The sequence below is a fragment of the Miniopterus schreibersii genome (genome assembly GCF_964146895.1).
Source record: "Miniopterus schreibersii genome assembly, chromosome: 8".
NCBI classification, from domain to species: domain Eukaryota; kingdom Metazoa; phylum Chordata; class Mammalia; order Chiroptera; family Miniopteridae; genus Miniopterus; species Miniopterus schreibersii.
In genome coordinates, this window is record NC_138109.1 from 46,523,305 (window position 1) to 46,548,282 (window position 24,978).

At 32.7% G+C, this 24,978-nt stretch overlaps 1 protein-coding gene across 1 annotated transcript in view; it reads right to left on the reverse strand.

Moving 5' to 3' along the window:
• Positions 1–24,978, reverse strand: part of LRRIQ3 (leucine rich repeats and IQ motif containing 3) — an 83,405-nt gene that overhangs the window by 38,502 nt on the left and 19,925 nt on the right. The window contains exons 4-5 of the mRNA XM_081144616.1: positions 20,105–20,238; positions 13,351–13,507 (exon numbers count right to left, since the gene is read on the reverse strand). Coding sequence (XP_081000742.1) covers positions 13,351–13,507; positions 20,105–20,238 — 291 coding nt within the window. The remainder of the gene's footprint in view (positions 1–13,350; positions 13,508–20,104; positions 20,239–24,978) is intronic.

Below are 24,978 nucleotides of genomic sequence, written 5' to 3' on the forward strand. Positions count from 1 at the left end.
CTTCTCAAAATATTTCATAATTTAATGATGTATCCTCTCTCTAGATGTGGAGAACATGAGAAGCAAGATAAAGACACTGAAAGTTAGAAAAACACAGTAGAAAGCATAGGCTGGATGCTAAACACACTCCTGATAAAAATATGTATTTTTATTAAACCTTATGTATTAACTCAGTTGATTAAAATAATAGTTTTGAATGAGTAAGTGTAATCATTTTGAAATGAAAGAGACATAGTATGCATTAATAATGTAAGTTAATGCTGCTTAAGTAATCCCCAAATATTACAAGTTCATATGGTGGTATAAAAGTTAATGATGGACAACTAAGCAGAATTTCCTAAAGGAAAACAACACTTTTCTTCCTAAGAGTAAAATATATAGCCCAAGATTCTATATTTCTAGACATATTTGAACACTGTCTATACTTATGAACAGAGGAGAAAAGAGCAACAGATAGGGATTGCCAACATTTACTAATGTTTAAGTTGATCGTCTATATGCTAAATACCTTAAGCAAATCCAACATTTTAAGCATTTATATGTTTTAAATTGGGGTTTAGAATATGAGGAGGGGATTATATTTACCCTACAGAAAATATTTCAATCAATTAACACAGAAGTCATATACATAATTATATATTTAAAGCAAAGCATATTTTAGTCAACTTAAACCTTACATGTTGATAAACTATCAAACTGACTCAATGACAATTACTTGGATAACATTTCCTAAAATTGACGTTTTAGCCTCCTGCAACTGAGAATAATATACTCATATTTGGAATTCAGGATGTTTGTAAATGTTGCTTTGTATAAGCCTTTGTTGCAATACTAAGGACTAAAACGACCATTTCAAATGTAGTATAATTATGCTCCTCCCCTCCCCCAATGCTAGAGAAAAAGGTGGATTATTTAATGGGTGGATTATATAATAAATGAATTACAAAATATATGCCTATATACATGTATATATCGTATATATACACATACTCAGGGGATACATATTTATATAGGTTTAGTAAAGTGCTATCACTGACCCTGGTAGCCAGGCTACAAGTTCTTCAGCCTCAGTGTAAATCTCAATATGTGTGACTTCACAGTGTCTTCAGCACAGCTTCTGTAACCACCTCAGCCCTACTGCTCTTATCGGAAATATTTCAGCTTTGGTCCAAATTCTTACTATTACATGAAGTCCAATATTCCTGTGGCTGGATAAAATGACTCAAATGGTAGTTACCAGGACTTCCAAAGATACAGACAGCCTTATGTTAACTTCTTAAGCTATTAAAGGAAGAACTGTCTGAATTCTTATATTCTATTAAACAAAGACTTAAATATAAAGACATGCCCGCAATTTACTATGAGTTTCTCTGGGCTTCCTAGGTAAATACTGTCAGCAAAAATCCATGCTTCGATGGAATATCTCTAAAACTAACCTAAATAGACCAGAGAGCAGCAGTGTGATTTAATGGCTAATATTTCCCAAGACACGGTACCTAAATTTGTTTTGAGAAAATTCAGTCCCATCAATTTCTAGATGAGTCATAAAATACAAACCTTTGTAATTCAAGGCTTAGATCAATATTGAAATACATTGAAATAGCCACTCTCTCTTATCTTGAACAAATAAAAATTCATTCTAAGTAAGTGGTAAAGAATGGTCATTTTATTGATTTTGTTATCTTTCCTGTTAGAAAAAGAAAGAAAGCTTAAAAGGTTTTGCATTAGCAGTCTTTGCAAAGCAATTTTTAGATGGTACGTTTCACTGGATTTAAAAATGGTAGTATTAGCTTTCTTGTAGGAGGAAGTAAATAATTTCATGCACATTATTATACAAGTTTTAAATTGTTAAAATATGCTGGTTGGATGAACTGCTAAGTGTATTTCTCTTTTCAACTTTAAACTTATCTTGTGTGTACAGCTGATATCCCTAGTGTCCAATCACAGACAGGTTTGCATCCTGTTGTCCAGGGAATGATGGGCACAGTTCCTTTTGACACTGATGAGAGGTGAATACATAAATCCAGCCCACTTCAGTAAAAATGGACCCATAATTTTTTTTTACCCTGAAGAAAAATACAGTAATAAAGTTTAAAGATGGAAAAAAATACAGTCAAACTCTTGAGGTGTACCATTAGTTAATGATAGTCAGCAAACATTACATTTTGCCTTGAGGACAGTGAGTTCCAGATTTGCATTTAGGTGCTCATGAATTCTAATAATCACGGCTCTCTATGTGATAGCAAGGAGCCTAGAAACACGAATGATAGGTTTTTCACATTTCAGTGAACTCAAAAGTAGAAACTAAAAAGGAAAGGTATGCTTTTTACATATTTTCTTCTACCTCTATTCTCTGCTAAGATCTTTCTTGTGAAATGAGTATATGCATTTCCTATAAATATTTAGAACTTGAGAATATACACTATTTCCAACATAAAGTCTTTTGCACCAAGTTTAAAAAGTGTGGATCTTGTATAAAACTTTAATGGTGTCTCTGAACTAGTATTTTCAAAATTATATCAGCATTTCTAAGACTTGGCATAGTATGTCAGAACTGCCCCTATACAAGTATCCTACCTCTAATAGTAGCAAAAAGAAACATGCTATGAAAAGATAAAGCTATCCAGCAAACATTTTTATTTTTTTAATAACCCAGTAAGTATCTACTAATCATTAACTGACATACATAATTTATTTTTAGTCTGCTTGTATCATTAGCCTATAACATTTCTGAAATAATAAACTTTATTATAACGACCACACTATATATTAACCCCTTTACCTTCACTAGTAAACTCTTTACCTTCTCTACTTTTGAGGGTGTTCTAAGTTATAGTGCAACAGTACTGGCAAGAAAACCCATTTTATTTATGTAATTCATAACTTTGTACGATCCTTTTACACTCCATGCTTTATTTTGACTTGCATCTTATTTTTAATCTATGGTCTTTCAATGAATACCTTAATTCTTCTCTCCTCACATACAAAAATCTCAATAATAAGCAGAATTCTGTTAGCTACTTTTTTCATAGTATCATAGTGGATTCATATTTTCATAAAATAACTCCATGAGTTATAAATGATAACGCAAAACAATCAAAGTGGAGTTTGGATTATACTTATTTTAAATGCAATAAATAGTACTTTATATCAATAAATATTTGTTGAGTGCCTCCTATGTGCATATAATTGTGCTAGGTAAAAGGTGTCAAAAACAAATAAAACACAACCTGCCATAAAGTAGCTTGTATTCCCACAGTAAAAAAAAAAAAAAATTCACATAAAACAGCCACCTTCAAAGGAAGTAGGACATAAATAAATTTAAATAGAAACAGATACTGGAAAACTATTAGTAGCAATATTCAAATTAATTGGAGATATTAATTTCCCCTAATATTAAAAGAGAACAAGTCTTTGTTCTGAGTCTCATAGGGGACTTTATCCTTTTATTTAACGCTGCAAATTTAAGCAAAGAGGGAAATAGATAATAAGATATAATTCTGGAAATAATCTCATTTGTAAACAAAAGGAAGTAAAGATCAGATTCTGGGAAAGAGGGTTTGGCCTTGGCATCACAAACTTAATTTAAGGTGAATGAGCAAAGGCATTTTAGTGCCCACTTTGAGATGGAGATTGTTTGATGGCATAACTGTAGAAAGAAGGTACCATGCTGGAATGGAGATGCACTGGAGAGAGGACGCATAGCAGTGCTTTTATACTTTATTACCCCTACCTATGAAAAAGACGATACAGAGATCTCAAATAATAGGCTGACAGATTCACAGTAGCCACGATCAAATATAATTCTTTTTACCCAACTTAATTCTAATACTGGAATCTCTCACAATATGCAGCAATGGTTCTCTTCTGCAGAAAACGCTGTTTGTTAGGTATAATGTTCTATTTCTTTTTTTCTTTTGTTTTTTGTTAATCCTCGCCCAAGGATACTTTTTCTATTGAGTTTTAGAGAGAGAAAGAGAGAGAAACATCGATGTGAGAGCAACACATCAATTGGTTGCCTCCTGCACACGCCTGACCAGGGTGGGCATCGAACCTACAACCTAAGTTTTGTACCCTTGGTCAAGAATCGAACCCACTACCCTCTGCTGCGCAGGCTGATGCCCTAATCACAGAGCAACACTGGCCAGGATATAATGCTCTCTTTCTATAATTATCTTTTCCTTCCTCTGGAGCTACTACATCTCCAACATACTAACTCCACTCTCCTTCTAATTCCAGGACCTCAAGTAGGAGACAATAAGCCTCTCCAGACCAGAACTTAGAGTTCCCTATTAATTTGTTGTGCTCATGGGCTAACACATAATTTGTTGTTTTTAATTCTCACCCAAGGGTATGTTATTTTTTATTGATTTTAGAGGGAGGGAAGGAGAGAAACATCGATGTGAGAGAGAGACACTGATAGTTGGCCGTCTACACGTGCCCCCACCAGGGACTGAACACAAAAGCTAGATATATGCCCTGACGAGGAGCTGACCCAGCAGCCTTCTGGTGTACAGGATGACTCTTCAGCCAGCGGACCACCGGCCAGGACAATCCTGTCACTGGGTTTTTATCTTGTTCTTGATCCGTCACCACTACACTCTGCTTCTGCAATGTTTCCCAGCCCTAACTTCACCTCTTCCTTGGACTATTTCCCAAGCCTCCATTCTAGCAATCCAGTCTTTAGCATAAGTTTTGTTCAGATACATGTAGGTCATTCCTACTAACTGAAAAGTTTATACAAAGCATTTCTAATTTTTTACTTTATAATTATGTAGTTTTGTTTTAAAAGAAAAAAATTATAAAATTGTGTCTGATCGAGTAGAAGTTTAGCAGAGGCCCTCAAACATTTTGGTCACAAGACTCCTTTATACCCTAAGAAGTTGAGTCCCCAAAGAGCTTTAATATTTATCATAAAAGATATTATATTTACCATATAAGAAATTAAAAGTATAAAATGTTTAAAACATTTATTAATTTTAAAATATCCTTAATAAAACTGTTTCATGCTTGCAGAAATTACATAATTTTATAAAACAAAACTATATTTCCAAAAAAAATTTAGTGAGAGAAATAGGATTATTCTACATTTTCATAAATCTCCTTAATGTCTGTCTTAATAAAAGGGAGATCTTCACATTTGCTTATACACGAAATATCTTACAAGTCATGTTGCATCTAGAAAAGCTCCATGATATGAGAGAATGAGAGTAAAATAAAATAATGTCTTAGTATTGTTATTAAAATTATTTTGGCTTTGTGGATCCCCTAAAAGGACTTCAAAAACCCACAGTGGTCCCTGGATTACACTTTGAGAATCAATATTTTACAGAGAGCTACGGAGAAAAATCTCACAAAATTGGTCTGATTATAGGAAGGTCAGTCAAAATATATAAAAATAATCAAAATATTAATGAATTACAATTTAAAATTATAAGGTGGCAGAGTAGATTCTAAGAATACATGTTCACCACAATTTCTCTTAGGTAAGGAGAAAAAAAGAAATAAGAAAATATATTTATAAAATAATAAATATGAGACTACTACTCTCAAAACCATTAGATAGCATATTATCTCTAGTGAGATGTAAATAAAGGTATAATATTGAATGTATTCATTAAGAATCAGATAAATTTGAGAGAATTATGCATTTAAATAAGTGTAAAAATATTATGAAAGTATACCTTAAAAATTCTGGAAAGACAGAAAGAGAAAATAAGCGTGACACAAAGTAATACTTTTTGAAAATTTTAGTTGAAAGAGACAAGTTTATCTATATTTAAAGTTTATTTACTAAACTGACTCAACAATTCTTAATATCTGAATCATATAATAATGAGAAATGACCAAAAATTTACTGTCAAAGATTTACACACTAAAAAGTCATAGAATTTTGACAATTGTATGGTTGAGGCTTATTAGTAAATATTCAAAGGATATCTCATTCCTATATTCCTTAAATTGTCCCAAAGCATAGGAAAAATAGGAAAGTGTCTTAAGATAGACCATTGTCCTGATATCAAACCTCAAAGAGTTGGCACAAAAATAAAATAATACAACCTCACTCACTGTAATATTATAGAGGGGAAAATCTTAAAATAAATATTAGCAACCCCAATTGAGTGTTTTCCAAACAAAAACACAATGACTAAGGTTAATTAAGAATGTAAATGTGGTTCAAAATATGAAAATATATTGATTTAATTCATTAGCTTAGAATACTGAAGAGATAAATTAAGACTATAATACAGTCTAAAAAGGCATATGATATTAAACAAACATGTGTGCTTTATATTTAATCCAGTATCTCAGTAATGATATAACTTTCTTAACAAGAAGAGCAACAATAAGTATAATCATTGGAAAGGAAGAGAAAAACGATCATTTTCTAAGGCAAACCTTGAAAATCTAAGAGAATCAACTGAAAAATCATTTACAACTCATATGGTAAAATTTATATCTCCCTTGTAACTCTATCCTAATTTCTTTATCTCAGTCTTAAGTCACTTAATTTTCCTTTATTAACCTCAATGCACAAAGTATTTGTGGAGTATTACTATAAGCACTTTATAACTCCTAACCCTTTACCTTTTCCAGATTTGCTATGCTATTATGTAAATCCTCTGTCAATTTTCTCTTTTTCTAGCAATCTCTCAGTTGGCCTTGACAACCCCCACAGTTTTGTATCTCAGATTATGTATTAACTGATCATCTTCCTACTGATTTTCAAAACTAATTCTACAATTTCTTGGTCTCAAATCTTGTTTATTCACGTCTATGGAGCTATGCATAATAAATGGTGTCACAGGTTGATCTTCCCAGAAAGGAGATACCAAAACAGAGTTAACTGCATAGAAGGTTTATTGGGAAGTAACACTCATTAAAGGAAAATGGAGGAATAATGTTACACAGGGAGAGCCAAAGTTTCTGCCAACCAAGCAGGAGCCCTGGAGCAAGGTCTGTCTATCTGAAAGTCCCACACTGAGCAGAAATGGCCAGGTCCTTGTAACACTGCCTTACTCAACAATTGGCTGGAGGATGCCTAGAGAATAATGTGACCTCAACTTGAAAGCAGAGGTGGACCCTAAAAAAATTAGCAGTTGGAGTTATAAGCTAACTGCATTCCTTGCATCTGAGCAGCTACAAATAGTGCCTAATATTATCCTTGCATGCTTCTGTTCTGGGTTTATTCATCTAGCTCCAAGTCTTCTCCATTTAGTCTTAGTAAAATCTTTGATTAAAGGGAACAGTCTCTATTTATTTTATTTTTACTGCCAGTGAAGAGCAGATGGCCTGAAACCTAGAAAGCACATAATAAATACCTGTTAGCAAATGGCAACGTTTAGCCCTGATGTGTTGCTGAGGTCATTAAGCAACAGCTTCAGTTCTAAGCCATCATTATTGCTTCTTTGGACCACCAAAAAAGGCTGAATTAAACATAAATTATCCTTAGCCTCTGATAGCCCTAGTATCTGCCCTTATAAACTCTTCTTAAAAGTATCTCATACTTCTACCTGACACTAAAAGCCACTATTTCCCAAAAGTCTTAATATTCAGGACAACTCCAATTTCTTTCATGAGACCCATTAGATGTAGAAAACTGACTAGACTGAATTTGAATTTGTACACTCCTTGCAGTTCCACACTTTATATAATCAGTCTCTACCCAGTGAGTGTTTCCTGGTCCTTTCCCTCTCCCTACAAGTATCAGAATAGAACTTGCTTGATTACAGTGCTAAGAACATTCTAAGTGCTCAGAAAATACCCATTTGAAATTAACTGTATTGCTGATGGGGCCCCAAAATGACTGTTAGACAGCAACAAAGGGCAATTTTTAGAAAAGATATAAGCACGTCAGTACAAAGCTTCTTTCTTAGAATTATATAAGCTAACACAACATCCCAGGAGCCCATTGATAATAAGGTCAGTTTCCAGTATAAGGAAGCATTCTCACCACTCACAAAACAGTACAATTAAAAAAATTTAAATATCTATCCAAAAGTTCCTTTTTAACACTCTATGTAATAAAAAGAGGTGACTCATTCTGCATCTTCTGAATATGACATAAGATCAACCTCCTCATATTTTTTTAGCATTGCTTACTATTAAATTAAAGAGGGAAAAAGTAGATTCAATATTCTGTGGCTTGCAATATTATGGAGCTGATATTCTTTCCCCCTCCTCCATATTTACCTGAACTTAAAGTGAGTGCAAAAAACCCCCTCAAATATGATTAGTTACTTGGTTTTAGAAAATTAGGGCAATCTCGCCCTGCTATGCAAGCTGTGTTCTACACAACACCAGGGAATGTCTTCCACATAGACCGTGATGTAACTGCACTCGTGCACTGTGCAGTGCAGTGGCCCTGAGTAAGGTGAATCTTTCTCTTTCCACTCCTACTCACATAGGCCATGTGATAAATCATCTCATTTTCCTAACAGTAAAAAAAAAACTAAATGTCGCCAAAGAAGACAAACGCATGAAAAGATATTCAACATCATATGTCATTAGGGGACTGAAAATTATTCCATACCTATCACACTGGCCAAAATCTAGAACACTGACAACATCAAACGCCAGTGAGGATATGGAGCAAGAGGAGCTTTTTCATTCATTGCTGGTGGGAATGCAAAATGGTACAGCAACCTTAGAAGATAGTTTGGCAAATTTTTTTTAACAAAACCAAACATGCTCTTACCATGTGACACAGCATTCATGCTCCCTTGTATTTACCCCCAAAATGAAAATTCATGTCCACACAAATACCTTCATATGAATGTACATAGCAACTTTGTTCAAAAATGCCAAAACTTGGAAGTAACCAAGATGTCCTACAATAGGTAGATGAATAAATAAACTGTTGTACAGACAATAAAATACATTTTAGTGCTAAAAAAAAAAAAAAAAAAAAAAAAAAAGAGCTATGAAGCCATACAAGGGAGGAAAGTTATGGAGGAAAGTTAAATACACATTACTAAGTGAAGGAGGTCAATCTGAAAAGCTACATACTATATGATTCCAAATATATGACATTCTAGAAAAGGAAAAAAATATGGAGACAGTAAAAAGATTATTGGTTGCTAAAAGTTAGGGGGGAGAAAGGATGAATATGCAGAGCACAGACGATTTTTAGGGCAATAAAACTATTTTGTATGACACTCTCTAATGGTAGACACTTGATTATACAGTTATCAAAACCCATAGACTATACAACTCAAGAGTAAACCTTAATGTAAACTATGGACTTTGGGAGATAATGGTGTGTTAATTTAGGTTCATGGATTATAATAAATGTACCATTGCAAGAAAGGTTGTGCATGTATGGGGAAAGGGAGTATATGGGAACTCTGTACTTTCCACTAATTTTTCTATGAACCTGAAGGTGCTCTAATAAAAATGTTTATTAAGTATAAAAACAAGAGCTGATTTGTGGAATATGATACAAAATAGGGGTTCCTGAAGGTAATATTTTCATATTTATGTTATAAATAATGCAGGTATAATCTTTTTATCCACAATGAAAAATGTTTTTTTGTTTTACTATGTAAATAAATCATGATTTTTTATTAGATAAAAAGAAAAACTATCAAAAAAAAAAGGAATAATTACCTATCATTCTGACACTTAAATAGCCTCTATTAAAATCTTGACAACAATGTTTTCATGTATTTTGCATGCATATGTAGTATAATTTAAAAGTAAGATTATATATTTTAACCTTTATTAAAAATTATAATATAGTAAAAGGTAAACAGTTCATCAGGTTTAAAAATATATCCATAAACTTTCAGGAAAATATATTTAATAATTATTAATGGAAACGGTTCACAGGAGAATTGTATTTGAGAACATTTTTGTTCTATTCTGTTTTACAAAAACATGGCAAGATTTTAGTAATGAGAAAAATGAATTATTTGGAAGGGAAAAAAAATCAATAAAATATTCTAGAATTCAACCAAATCAGCAGTCCTAAAGCAAATCTTACCTTAGTATAGATAACTCCCATATTAGATTATATCTGGTGTTCCCAGGAACTATGCAGTGCCATAAGAGTACAAGATGTAAACATTCAATGTGCTAGAAGTAGTGCCAACTAAGAGATCCCTTCCACAGAAGTTGGATTGTATTGCTCTCTTGATCCCTGTCCTGATTTTGCTGAAAACTAGGGAGAACATATGCATCCTTTCCAGAAGTGTCAAGACAAAAGGTGTGATGGTTCCTGACCATCACTCTTTCTTACTTCTTACATGCTTTCTTTCCTTCCTAACAAAATATGACTAAAACAGCTTAAGGAAGCATCAGATATGAGGGTGTGGGGCAGGTGGAAAGGGAACAACTAAGCTTCCTATGAGATAAATATATGGCAAATTGCTTTCTCCCTCTGAATCTCTTTCCTTTTCGCTTCAATGGGTGTGACTTTCTCTCATACTATATCCCTTCTAAAATTTATGCTTGCAATATAGGAAGTAAAAAAAGAGACTATTTAAACTAACAAAGCACAGATAACAAAGAATATCTCATAGTCTAGCCCAGATTACTAAACTTTTACAATGGAATTTTAGGCCAAAGCCTAGTTAGTAACTGCTTTGTTTGCTAATATTCCTTATACCTATATTTTCCTTGGTATCCTTTGAGGAAAAGGGTTGACTATGCCACAGATTTCAAATATTCTTGAGTGTCCCAGAAAAATCAATAATAATCTAGATTTAGTCTCTAGATTTCCCTAAAACCCATTATAATAATATACAAGTTTCCCTAAAACTTGATCTGGTTACCACCATAATTCTGTATGTCAGCCTATCCTTCAAGAGAAGCAACCATCCTCTGACCAGTAACTGTAAGTCATGAATCAATAATGTTCCTAGCAATTGTTTTGAATCCTTACTTTCTTCCATCCTGTGTTTTCAATAGATTCCTTCCTCTTGGCTCCTGAATTTTGGTTCTGTCTCTCATTTAAAGTTTATTCTTGCACCATAAACTTTGGGTGTTTATATGAACTGGCTTTGAGGCACTACACTTCCTGAATGATTGTAACGGGAGCTCACTCCTCTAGCTCTTTCCATTAATATGGGAAGTTTTAAACCTTTCAGACAAAACACATTTCACCCCCAAACAGAAGGAGGTTCAGCCATTGATTACTTTCACTAAATACTGAAGCTTGGATTCCATTCTTGACTAATCCATTCCATTGCTAAGGGAATCTTTTTGTAAAATGAACTGCTAATATTAAATGCCAATATTTTCTCACCTCTTCCCTTTTACCTACTCCCTAACTCTTTCACTGTTTATTGGATCCTAGGTTCACTTAAGCACTCTATAGTATCAATTGTCTCACTATAGTTTTTAATAAACCAAGCTCCAAGTCACTAAAGACTAGATACATGAGCAGTAAAAATAGTAAAATAATAGTGTATCAACTAAGTAAGCTGAAGAGGAGAGTGCAAGTAAAGCCAACAGAAGATGGAACAATTTTATACAGAGTATTTAGAGATGAACCTTACAATTAAAATTCATTTCAATTACTTTAAGAAACTGAGCTGAAGATAACTTCTATAGTAGTCTATGAATGGAGCTATAAACAGTGAAAAAGCATAGGAAAATGTATATATTTATAAAATATGAATAGTTATTAATAAAATGACATTAATAATGATGTAGTTAGCAGAATTATCAATAATGTCAATGACCTTTAGAAAATCTATAACAAATGTATTCTACCAAAAGATTTATAACATTCAAAATACTTCTAAATCCCAATATACAATGATATATTCTATGTAACTACATAGATATGAAATAAAATAACCTTTGTAATATGAATATTTTACTCCTAATTGATGCCCATAATAGTGACTTACCATAACATATATGGATATATGAATATATAGATATGTGTATATATATATCTGTATAAGTATGTGTATGTATATATACTTACATCTGTATAAGTATATACATATATCTGTATAAGTATATATCTGTATAAGTATCTCTGTGTGTGTATATTATATCCAAATTGGTTACAAGAGTCAGTGAAAGTCTCAAACAGCAAAGGACATGCCTAAAATCAGTGTTTATATTCTACATGGAAGGCCAAAAGACATTTCACATGAACTTTATCGTTTTATAAAGCATACTATCATCTGGAGCAAATTAATACAGTTGGCACTGAGTGCTCATGAGGGAAAAGTTTTGTGTAGGATACCTTTGCCTTTTAAACTCATATTTTTATTTTATAACTTGTGAGCTTTAAGGGCTTGAGGACATTTCTGTGCTATATTTAGAACACATGTCTTCAATTACATTGAAATCAGACTAATGACAGTCTGGACCTTTTTGTAGACCCTCCTAATCATGTTAATATAATAGAAATATTTGTAGTTCAGACTACTCAGGAATAGGTCTGCATATGAAGTTTATTTATCACAAACATAGTGCTTTACAAATTATAAAAATTTCACTCTTGTTAATTATACTAGAATATCATCTTCATTTCTACCATTACCTAATGTCCAAATCAAAACAAAAAGCACAAACTCTGGTTTCAGAAGACCTGAAGATAAGTCCTAGCAATGTTACTTAACTGTGTGACTTTGGTAAGTCAGTTTCCCTTTTTATAAAAATGAGATAAAAATACCTATCTTACAGTGTTGTGGAGAATAAATTACATATCACATACAAAATATCTAGCACAGTGCCTGGTACACAGCAGGCACTCAATAAATATGTTTTTTATATTCTATTATTATTATTACTATTCATATTATTATTTTGTGTTACAGATGTCTCCTTTTTTCCTCATTGACTCCCCCCACCTCGCTCCCTCCCCCTCCCCAGGCCTTCGCTGCACTATTATCTGTCCACGGGTTATGCATATATGCATATAAGTTCTTTGGTTAATCTCTTCCTACCCTACTCCATTCCCTAATTGTTTCTTTTTATTTTCACTATGTCCTCAAAGCAGTATATAATTTAGCACAAAATAATGAGTATTATGCTGTATGTAGAATTATTACCCTTTAATAAACTAAATATTTGTTTTAAACCACTAAGAAATAATTTTATATTACTATTAACAGAATTAATAAGAAAAATATAAGTATATAAATATAGATACAAAGCACAAATTATAAAATGGTTGTATTAAGAGTAATTAATACATCACAAAATTATATTTGTACCACATTATTAAATGACTTTTCTCACATCAAAAAAATCATAAGCAGAATATTAACAATAAAATATATTTTTAAAAGACTGAAGAAATACTTACCAATGTTACATAAATTATAATTATAGTATCTTAAAAATATATATTTCAAAGAGAAGTAATAAACTAATTATACTTACATGTCTCCATCGTGCAAGCTTTCCTGTTATACTTGTTTCAGGCTTAAAAATGAGATCCTTAAAAACTCCATCTTCATATCTTTTGTGTACGTAGATCCATTTTGTTTCACATTCGCTAATAATTTTTTTTTGATGTTTTTTATACAAAAAGAGGGAGCTGAGTATAGGGGGAAAAGTAGTCATTTAGTATTTTAACAAAAAAATGACAAAGAAACTACATCTTAGAAAACATGGTGGTAAGTCTAATGTAGTAGTTGTTTTTATATTAATACTATATAAAACTATTTAGGCACTAAGATTTTTCCATCAACATTCATTAAGAGATGAATGCTGAGAAATCTGTTGTGATATGAATCCACAAACAATTCTAGACTTATATCTGACTCTGTATTTTGTAATGGCAGAAAGAATATGACTATGTTGTTCAGAAAAATACAAGGTAGTCTATCCTCATTTTTCCTTTCCAGTGAAGCAATATTTTTTTTTATTTCTATCTAGGAGAATTACTATAGAGCAGTAATATAAGCCACAAAATAATTTTAAATTTTCTATTAGCAGTACTTAAAAAACGTTAAAAAGAAATAAGTGAGATTAACTTTAATATTGTTTTATTTAACCCAATATATCCAAAATATTACCTGATAAATAATATGAGTTTGATAAACAAACAAACTCATATCATGCTTAACAGTGAAGTTTTGAATGTTATAAAACTTCTGGCCCTTCACAAAAGTTTTTTCGAGTTTTCTTCTTCCTGATCCCAGAAGGGGACTTCTTAGCTGTCTTTTCTCCTGGGCCTCTTTGGTAAACTTCAAGATGGTTTACAGTTTAGCTTTCTGCTCTTGTTGAGATACCAGCCTCCTCTTAATTATTTATCTGTTACTGAGGGTATGGGCGATCAGGGCTCTACTATTCTCTACCTGTTGCAGCTGGGTTAGAGCTTCTGCCCTACAAGTGAGGGCTAGAAGAAGAGGAGAGCCCAAGGCCTCTTAGCTACTCTTGCCTGGAATAGAGTCTCTAAAATATTTTCAAATTTATTTTTTAAAAGGGTCAGACTATGGAGAAATTTATCTCTCAAAATATTGTTGAAAACAATAATCAGCTGGCAACTAGTGGAGGCTGATAATAACTATGATATCAAAAGAAGTTCAGACGGCTTAACAGAGGAATCAGAAAAAGAGACAATCAAAGAGAGCCCTGCTATAATCATTGTCATCCCAAGGGTGGCTGCACCTGGCCAATGGTATGTACTCGAAGGAGCAATACCATAGTTGTCCAATGCAGAGGAAATGGACTTCACTAAAATAGTCTAGCCTAGTCATTAAATTAACAAGCAAAAAACAAGGCCTGGGTGAAGAGATCAGTATCCAGAGTTGTTACAATATATTATCTAAAATGTCCAGTTTTCAACAAAAAATTATGACAGTGTAACCAATACAGAAAAAAGAGCTGTCTCTGAAACTGCCTTTGAAAGGGCACAGATGATAGACATAACAGATAAAGACTTCACAGCAGCTACTATAAATATGTTTAAAGGAAATAAACCTTAAATAAGTAAAGAAAGGTATAATAATGATGCCTTTTCAAATACAGATTATCAATACACAGAAATTATGGGAAAAAGAAAATTCTGCAATTAAAATGTATAATAACTGAAATAAAAATTTTGCTAAAGTAGTTCAACAGCAGATTTTAATTGATTGGAAAAAAGAATCAGAAATCTTGAAGATTGATAAAAACAAAGCTGACAGAGAAAGAAAATATTGAAGACAAGTGACTAGACCCACAAAGAAATGTAGAGTATCAAGTCCACCCACATAGGCATAACGGAAGTAACAGAGAACAGATAAAAATATATATATTAGAAGAACTAATGTCTAAAACTTTCTGAAATCTGAACAAAACATTAATCTACACCTCTAAGAGCTCAACAAATTACAAAAAGAATAAACACAAAGATTCACATTCAAATACCTCATAGTAAAACTACGGAAACCCCAAAATAATGAGAAAAACTGGAAAAGAGCAAGAGAAAAATGACTAGTTCTTAGTTATTCTACTAAATAAGATAGATCCAATTATTAAAGCTTCAGTTCAAGTATCATCTCCTCCTAAAAGTATTCTCTGCCCTTTTACAAGCCAAGTTAATTACATCTATACCCAGTCTACTCTAAGAAAATGCTTCATTGCAATCAGACTTTCTGATTTTGTTTAATAAACTGTCCTCTGAAGTAGGCAGTCAAAATCCATAGGTCACAGATACAAAGGTTCCTGTTAGAGTAGCTTAAATTTAAGTGCCATGTGTTGCATGTGATTTGTTTTGAATTGCATATTTTTTAAAGGAGACTTGTTTCCGGAATGTCAACAGAGGCTTAAGAGAGTCGGACTGTACTCAACTGAATCCATAAGAGAAGGCAGACAAAAATGATCCTGCTATGATAGCTTGAATCATCAGGGCATGGTACCCCGGCGACAAGACTGTCATTACAATCTGAATTCAGTGCTGCTCCTGTTCCACGTGCAGAAAGAACCACACAAGGTTAGAATGAGCCTATTCACCTCTGTATGCCATTAGTTTGCTAATGAGTCTAATGAGGAGAAGATGGCAATAAAGCTTTCTTGTGTGTCTATGTAGAAGCTCACTCATTTTGAAAGAAAACAAATATATAAAATACATTTGTTCTTGCACCACTTCTAAAAATGGAAAACTAGTTTCTAAAAAGACTAAGATATGTCTATTTTTTTTATTCTGAATTTCAAAAAAATCAAAACATTTGTAAAGTGTTAGTAAAATTAAAATTATTCTGTGTAAACTTAAAAAAAATAAATGATTCAGTCTAATTCTGACAACTTAAGTAGAGGCATTATTAAACTTAAGATATTATTATAAGATCAGATATAATTTATTTTATTTATGTTAAATTATTAAAATTGTTTACACAATCATAAAATATTTTCAATATTTTAATAATATTTTAACAAAGATTTTTTTTTTGGATAGCAAATAGTAGAGGAAAGCATATCTGTGTTCCAAGAGAGTATTAAACTAAGTAAAGTTAATTTTAAAGCTGCAAATTTTAGATAACATTGGCTTGAATCTGTATGTTGTCTTTACAGATTATGATTAATGACCCGAACCATATACAAAGATAGATTTTATTTTACATTATTTATATCTGGCAAATTCACCTTACTAGAATATTTTCATAGGAATGTTGACCTAAATTTATCGTTTAAAATAGGATTTACTTTGAAATAAATGTATGCTACTTCTGCCTTTAATATACCTATTTTATAAGCTAAGAATTAACTTAATCTTTATCATATATAAATAATGTAATCACTGTTGAACAAAATCAGCATTCAGAATTACATAATTTACTATGTAATTAATAGACTGTTATAATTCCATCTCAAAATTCCAAAATGAGGACTCAAAATGTACTCTGCAAGTAACAGTCAATTACTAGCCAAATAATAGGCATATTACTGAAAAGTTGCCTCTAATGCTTTTATATTATGAAATCATGTTAAGTACATTATGAATTCCTTATATTTAAAGAAAAGCTTTTATGTGAATAATTTGAAATGAGGCTAATAATTTCCTGATTCATATACATTGTGATATTACTATGTTGAGTATTATTTGACAATTTGTACCCCTTTAAAAACTAGTGGAGAATTAATAGTGTACATAAAAAAGATGCATTAATAGACGTTAATGTTCAAAGATTTTGGCGTAGAATCAACTATGACCTATTAATTCTTTACCCTGTTTGGGGGCCTTCAAGTTAGTAAATCTTGTTTGTTCTCTTCTCCCCCTAATAAGGTGCCCTTAAGTTTGATGAACCAATTGGTCACTCAGTTCCAACCTATAGTCAAATTCCCTAGATTATAATCAGCATCTCTTCCTTTCACAGGGAGTTTTATTTGCAAACATTTGGCATGATTTCAGGATATCCTCATATCAAATAATTGCAAGGCAATTAACAATATAGATTTTAAAGTTAGTTATCAGATCAGAATCTACATATAACAAATTTCTGTAGTCTTGTATAACATGATGCACTCTTATCCCTCATATAAATTTCATATTTCAGGAAAACTAAATTGACATTTTTCTACCAACCTAAAAATTAGAGGATAAAAGTTTTTCTTGCTTTCTTGAACACAGCTCCAAGCAAACCTTAAATTCAACTCCAAGACTTGTGACATACATAACAAAGCCAACAGTGAAATTATCCATCACATCAAAAATTCGATTAGAATTGAAATTTTCTCCTTGTCTTGAGTATAGCCTTCTATATCAGGAGTCAAGAAACTTTTTCCATAAAGAGGCAGATAGTAAATATTTTAGGGTTTGCAGTGCATATTTTGTTTTGTTGAATATGAACCCTCCCTATGACCTCGATAGCTGTCCTTACTTAGGTTTAGTAAGCTGCCAATCTGATCACAGTATTTTATTCTAAAAATAAAAGTGTACCTCCCTTGTACCATATCATCTGTTTTAAAAAACTATTACTTTTTTTTTAAAAAAGCATTAATCATAATATATTTTTAATTTAGGCAATATATATTTAAAAGCTATATACAAAATTTCAAGCAGTTTAAGTGAACAAATTTCAAGCAAGGTGCAAAACATTTGGGCATGGGAAACATTTCTCATGGCTAGAAATAGATATATGAGAGGACTAATTGCTTGGACCTTCAGGCTGTGGGAATCCACACAGGCAACCCTCAGGGCAGTATTGTATGTTTCCCAGTTCTTTCTGTTTTGCTTTCCCATAGATGAATCCAGAAATACTTTTCTGGTTCTAGCTTCCACAGTCTCTCCATTTATTGATGTATTCATCTATTAAGCAAATATTTTTGAGCACCTAACGTGTGTCAAGCATTATGTTATTTGCTAGAGATATAGAGGATGCAGTGTATGTGGAGATATAATCATACAGACAACTGCAATAGAGTATGGTAAGGCTTGTGATAATAAAAGCATGTGATGCACACTGTAGGGACAAATATCCCAGTCATTTGTCTTTAGCAAATTGGGAGCAATTGGAGGATTTTAAGATGGTGAATACAATTAGGTTAATATTTTGAAAGGATTACTCAGTGCATGCTATGGTAAATATTATTGGGAGGGAGCAAGAAATCCAAGCAAAAAGTTTCCCATGAGTCAGATAATGCAGAGAGCACATGATATGACAACAGCAACAAAGGTGATATTTTAAAAAATGATAGCTAATAAGAATGTAATATCCATATTTTCCAGGTGTTATGAGCTTTATATTCATGATCTTAATTCTCACAAGCAAACAGCCTAGTAGTACCGCTATTAGCTCTGGCTCTCTACCATTTAACATATGAGGAAACTCAGGCTCAGCACAGTGAAGTAATGTGCCTAATGGAACAGCATTTTAAAAAGAGAAGTAATTCAAATTGGTCTGTCTTGAACCACTCTGATATATTTTTATTACGGACTTCTCTGCCCACAAAGCTCACTTAAATTCTGTTCACACATGCTGAATTTTCAGATACTGTTTCCATGCACAAGGTATTTATCTCATGTTACATGTATATCACAGAAAGTCTTGATTTTAAGAGTGAAAAACTCAATCCTAGGAGCATAAACTAAAGACAAGTCCCTTTAATTAGATGTTTATTTCATACAAAATTCACACAATGTAAAGAAACATAAGAGACAGAAATACTTTAAATAAATATGCACCTGTCAGAAGCTGCTTGATCCTCTTGCACATCTTTTATTCCAAATAATTTTACTTGTCAATACTTGTGAGCCCCCTTTCCTTGGTTTGAGTATATGGAACCTCTTCTTCAGCAGTTGCAGGCCCTGTACTCTGGTCAGGTTGGCTCCTTGGCCCCCATACTTCTCTCTCTATCAGAGCTACTGCCATCTATGGTTAGCCATGCGGGCTAACGCAGAACATTACCTCTGCCTTCCACAGAGTGCGGAGTGTCATTTCAGTCCAACTTCCTATGTGGGTTTCTCAGAGACTGTCATTGCCCAACTCTAGATCTATTTTAATCCTACTTATATTTTAGGGCCAAACTTCATTTCTATCTTCTAAACTCTTTCATTTTGCATCTGAAAGTGAGCTATATAAAAATGTTCCTTTAATTTTTCATATGTTTGATGTTTGGCATGACTAATATATATAAATTGATGACAGAGTATCCTATCAAGTTCAGTGTTCAGAGATTCTGCCAAGAAAAGTGTCCCTCTATATGCAAATGTCAGTTACTAGAAACAAATGCAAGGAACAAAGAGAAAGAAAAAGTCAACCAAAAGATAATGTAGATTGATATTGTAGCAGATGTTTCACCAAAATTATCTTCATAACCAAACTAAATATGAAACCCTCATACATATTTCATGGCTTATATTTCTATTGTATCCCATTACATGAGAGAAATTGAATATATGTTTTAGGCTAATGTTTTTAACTTTAATAGAAAAACTCCCAGAATTATTCAATTAGTGATTAATAAAAACTTTATTAGTTATATGTCAATTTAAAAGAAAAAATAAAAGTATCACATTTTTATTATGTGAAATATTATAAGGTATTACTATCGAGTCTGTGGTATTTTCCTTAAAATTGTTCAAGTCATCTATAAAATACCATTTTGATAGGGAATGCAAAAATGTATATTACTGGAGAAATGCCTTTTTATTATTGATTTTCTTATCATCTTATTTTAATATTCAAATAGTAAAGAAAATAAAACATACCTCAAACCTTTTCTAACCAGGAAACCTCGTATCCATCTTTGAATAATCAAAATTGGTGAATTATGAGCCATGATTGTATTAATTTTTGAAATAACAAATTTGATATTATTAATTTCATCCTCATAGGTTGATCCCTGTATAAAAAATATGTTTAATAATTATATTTCATGAAATTATTTCCAAAAGTCATTTTAAACTTGGTAGTCTAATGGTAAAAACTACTAAAACATTCACAGGTTTCTTAAAGGCATAGCAGTTGAATAATATAAAGTTTCACATATATTTTATTAGATCAGTAAATCAAGAATTAGTAGCACCAAATAATTTCAATTATCTAACAAAATGCAAGATCCATGGCAATAACTTCCAAATTCTTCTCCCAATCTGATATCATAGATATCAATTTAAACCATAATCATGTTGATCTCTGAAAAGTAGTGACATGAATAGTTATCCAGTGAAACTCTAAAAGTATTCTGTAGATCCCCATCAAGAAAATTGACATGTTGGATTCATAAAGTAATTTACAGTAGTTCAAACTTTTGTTGCAGATGAACTACAATGTTGGACACTTTTATTGGAACATAGGACATTCCACTGGGGAAAGACATTCTCTATTGGCTTTAAAGAAATTATCTTTAAGATATCTGTTCCCGCCCGGCCGGGCATGGCTCAGTGGTTGAGCGTCGACCTGGGATCCAGGCAATCGGGATTCGATTCCCGGTCAGGGCACATGCCCGGGTTGCGGGCTTGATCAATGACTCTCTCATCATTGATGTTTCTGTCTCTCTCTCCCTCTCCTTTCCTCTCTCTGATATCAATAAAGATATATTTAAAAAAGAAAAAAAAAAAGGTATCTGTTTCTTCCCGGCTGGCATGGCTCAGCAGTTGAGCATGGACCTATGATCCAGGAGATCTGGGTTCAATTCCCGGTCAGGGCACGTGCTTGGGTTGCGGGCTCAATCCCCAGTGGGGGGCGTGCAGGAGGCAGCTGATCAATGACTCTCATCACTCATGGTTCTATCTCTTTCTCTCTCTCCCTTCCTCTCTCTGAAATCAATACGTAAAGACATACATTTTTTTAAAAAAAAGATATCTGTTTCTACAAATTATTTAGATTTGAAAACATAAACTCCATATATATTATTGATCATTTTACTGGTTAGTAATAAAACCAATTTAATTATGTTTTGAATGTAAGGATTCTGCCTTAAAAACCTAAAATTTGTATTGTTTGTGAGGCACCTACCCTGAAAGTTACCAAACCCATCACATTAAAAACACACACCTTTTCTGCCTATACACTCAATCAGCTATGTACTGCTAAAACAACAAAAAATCACAAAGCCTTGCAGATTAGTGCTACTTCATGCCACCCCAAAATATGATTGTAGGAGATCAAGACATGCCATCTCCAAATATGCTCCTTTGGCATATTAATTATTTTGAGTGGTCGACACTTGAAAAATAGCAAAAACGGGGAAGGGGTTTTGCTGAACTTTCCTTATCTGCCTAAAGACAGATCTCCCAAAAGGCATTCAAAATGAGTCATCTCTTCAAGAGTTTCATCAACCAGGGAAGATGGACTCTTATTAAAGGAGATGAAATTAAAAGATCAGAAGGAGGAGCTTTTGAGAGACCACTACACCCAGATTAATTTTGTCACCAACTCCCATCTGTTCTTCTAAGGGCCCATCATTCATCTTTCCTAGAAATCACTTACTCTCCTGAGAAGCCCCATGTTTTTAAGCATTAGTTCTGAGTCACTTTGGGAGTTATTCATTTTTCCCTGGATATTTCTTATGTATACATGAGGTAGGCGTTAATAAACTTCTTTGTTTTTCTCTTGTTAATCTGTCTTTTATTACAGGGGTCTCAGCCAAAAACTCAGAAGGGTAGAGGGAAAATTACTTTTCCTTCCCTATAGAAGCTTGGGGACAGGGAGGCTGAGTGCATAAGAAAAAAGTAAGGAAGAATACAGTAGGAAACTTAGATGATAGACTTAAGTGGTTGTGGTCAGATGCTGCAGTTGTCACCATCTGAGTGCCATGAAGTACACACTGCAGTTAAAGCAGGGAGTCCTGATTCCCACCAAGGCATGAACAATTTCTTCCCTTTAAAAATATAAACAGAATAATCTTCACCTGGGTTAGTGTACCTGCCAGAGAATAAGTAACATCTAGACACACTCCAGCTTTCTGATGTCCTAAAACAATAATTTTGTAAAATGCTAATAAAGCAATTATGGTAAATTTGTACAAATATCATAAATCACTTGAAATCTAGAACAAATGGAAAAGTCCTCTTTCTAAAGGGCAAGTAATGCATTTCCTCCACTAGAGGATGATGGCCTGGATTTAAATCCCAGTCCCACCATTTGCTAGCAATGTGATTTAGGGTAAGTAACCTACCTGTCCTCGGTTCATCATGTGTAAAATAGAGATAACAATAGTACTGCCTCATTGGGTTGGTGTGAAAGAATATTTGTAAAGCACTTAGAATGGAGACTAAACATTTCAAGCATCCAAACAATGTTATCTGCAGCAGTTTCATAGTAATACTTACTTAAAATAATCAACACTTTAGAGTTTACAAAGACCCTATAGACCTTAATGTATTTGATACTCAAAAAATAGTCTAAAGCAATTTACTAAGCAATTTATCCAAAATTACATAATGTAAAATTATAAAATAAATGAGCTATAAAGGACAATTAGTACTAACATTTTCAATCTAATAAAAAGAATTAAAATATTATAGTAAAAGTTTGGCAAAGAACAACATATTCTTGGGCAAAAAACTATCAACAATCAACAAAATAGATAGTAGAATAATAAAATATGTATAGTCTACCACTTGCTATGATAACTGTGAAATGAAAATGGGGCTATGGCTAACCCTGGTATAAAACATGATGAGGCATTTCAAAAGAATATTAAGGACTTTTGTAATATAACTCATATGTAAGAGAGTACTTTGTGTTCTAACAGAAAGAGTACTTGGAAAAACAAATTGCAGCCCAGCCAGCATGGCTCAGCGGTTGAGCATCAACCTATGATCCAGGAGATCGTGGTTCGATTCCCAGTCAGGGCACATGCCCAGATTGCAGCCTCAATCCCCAGTAAGGGGCGTGCAGGAGGCAGCAGATCGGTGACTCTCTCATCATTGATGTTTCTATCTCTCTCTCTCCCTCTTGCTTCCTCTCTCTGAAATCAGTAATATATATATATATATATATATATATATATATATATATATATATATATATGTATGTATGTGTGTGTATATATATACACATAAACAAATTGTAAGGCTATATTCTATTCATATTGTATATAATTACCCAGATTCCCAATCAATTTGATATCCTATTTATTTATTTATCTTTAATTAATTTTAGAGAGGGAGGAAAGGAGAGAGAAAAACATCAACATGAGAAATACATTGAACAGATGCCTCACATATGTGCCCCGACTAGACTGGGATCCAACCCACAACCCTTGGGTGCAGAGGATAATGCTCCAACTAACAGAGCCACACTGGCCAGGGCAATCAATTTGATATTTTAAATATATTTGCACTTATTTAATTTTTTCTTTCCTGTTCCCATGTTTGAATTTTTTCTATATGTATCTGGTTCCTAAGGTCTATCTTTTCTATTCACCTTGTGATATTTTCCATCAGAATTTCCTAATTTGGCATACATTTTCCCAGCATATTTGAAAAATGCAAATCACACTAATCCCACATGTATTTATTTCAAAGAGTAAATCCATACCATTTTACCTTTTTATTCCATCAGAAAGCATAGTATATTCATGATATATTCACTTTAATAGTCACATAAAATGGTGAGAATCTATGTGAAATTCTCCATCCTAGCTACAAAGATTTTGTATCATTTCATACCAATATTTTTAAGGACCACTGGATAAACACTTTGGGAACACACTACAACAGTCAATTTTCAAGTTTAAAAAAATTCACTTGAATCAAGTACCATTAAATAATTTAAAATAAAATTTAGCATCATAATACTGTAATAGTATAGAAATTTTAAAAAGAAAAGCAGAAATAAGAATAAAAATCCTACTCAAATTTCCACCACTCAAATTAACTGCTACCCTTTTAAAATGTATTCATTTCTAAATACTTTCCCCAACTCTACAGATTATTTTATTATTCTCTTATCAGGATGTTTCACAGAGCAAATTAAAAAAAAATGATAAAATTAACTTTATCACATTTTTCTTTTAAAGACTGTGTTTTTGGTTTCAAGTCTAAGAACTGCTTACCTAGTCCTAGATCTCAATGGTTTCCTTTGATTTTTTTTTTCCCCTAAAAGTTTTATAGATTGAAGTTTTTCCTTTAACTCCTTGACCTATTTTGATATGAGGTGTGAAATTTAGGTAGAGGCTTATTTGTGTGTGTGTGCTTGTGTGTGTGAGAGAGAGTCTGTGTGCTTGGATGCCCAATTGCTCCAGTTAACATATTGAAAAGGCTTTGTTTTTCCATCAAATTAGTTTTACACCTTTGTCAAAATTCAGCTGGACATGTTGCATGAACCAATTCTTAGGTTTTCAGTTCTGTTTCATTGATCTATGTGTCAACGCCAAATAGTCTTGATTACTGTAGCTAAGTGAGTCTCAAAATCAGGTAACTGATTCCTTCCACTTTATTGTTTTTCAAAGTATTTTTTTAGCCATTCTACTTTCTTTACCTTTCCACAAAAAGTTTGCAATAGTCTTGTCTGTATCTCCAGAAAATTTTGCATGACTTTTATAGAAATTGCACTAAATCTGAATATATAAGTTTGGAAAGAATTGCGATCTTTATATTGCTGAGTTAACTCATAAAAATGCTGTTTTTCATTT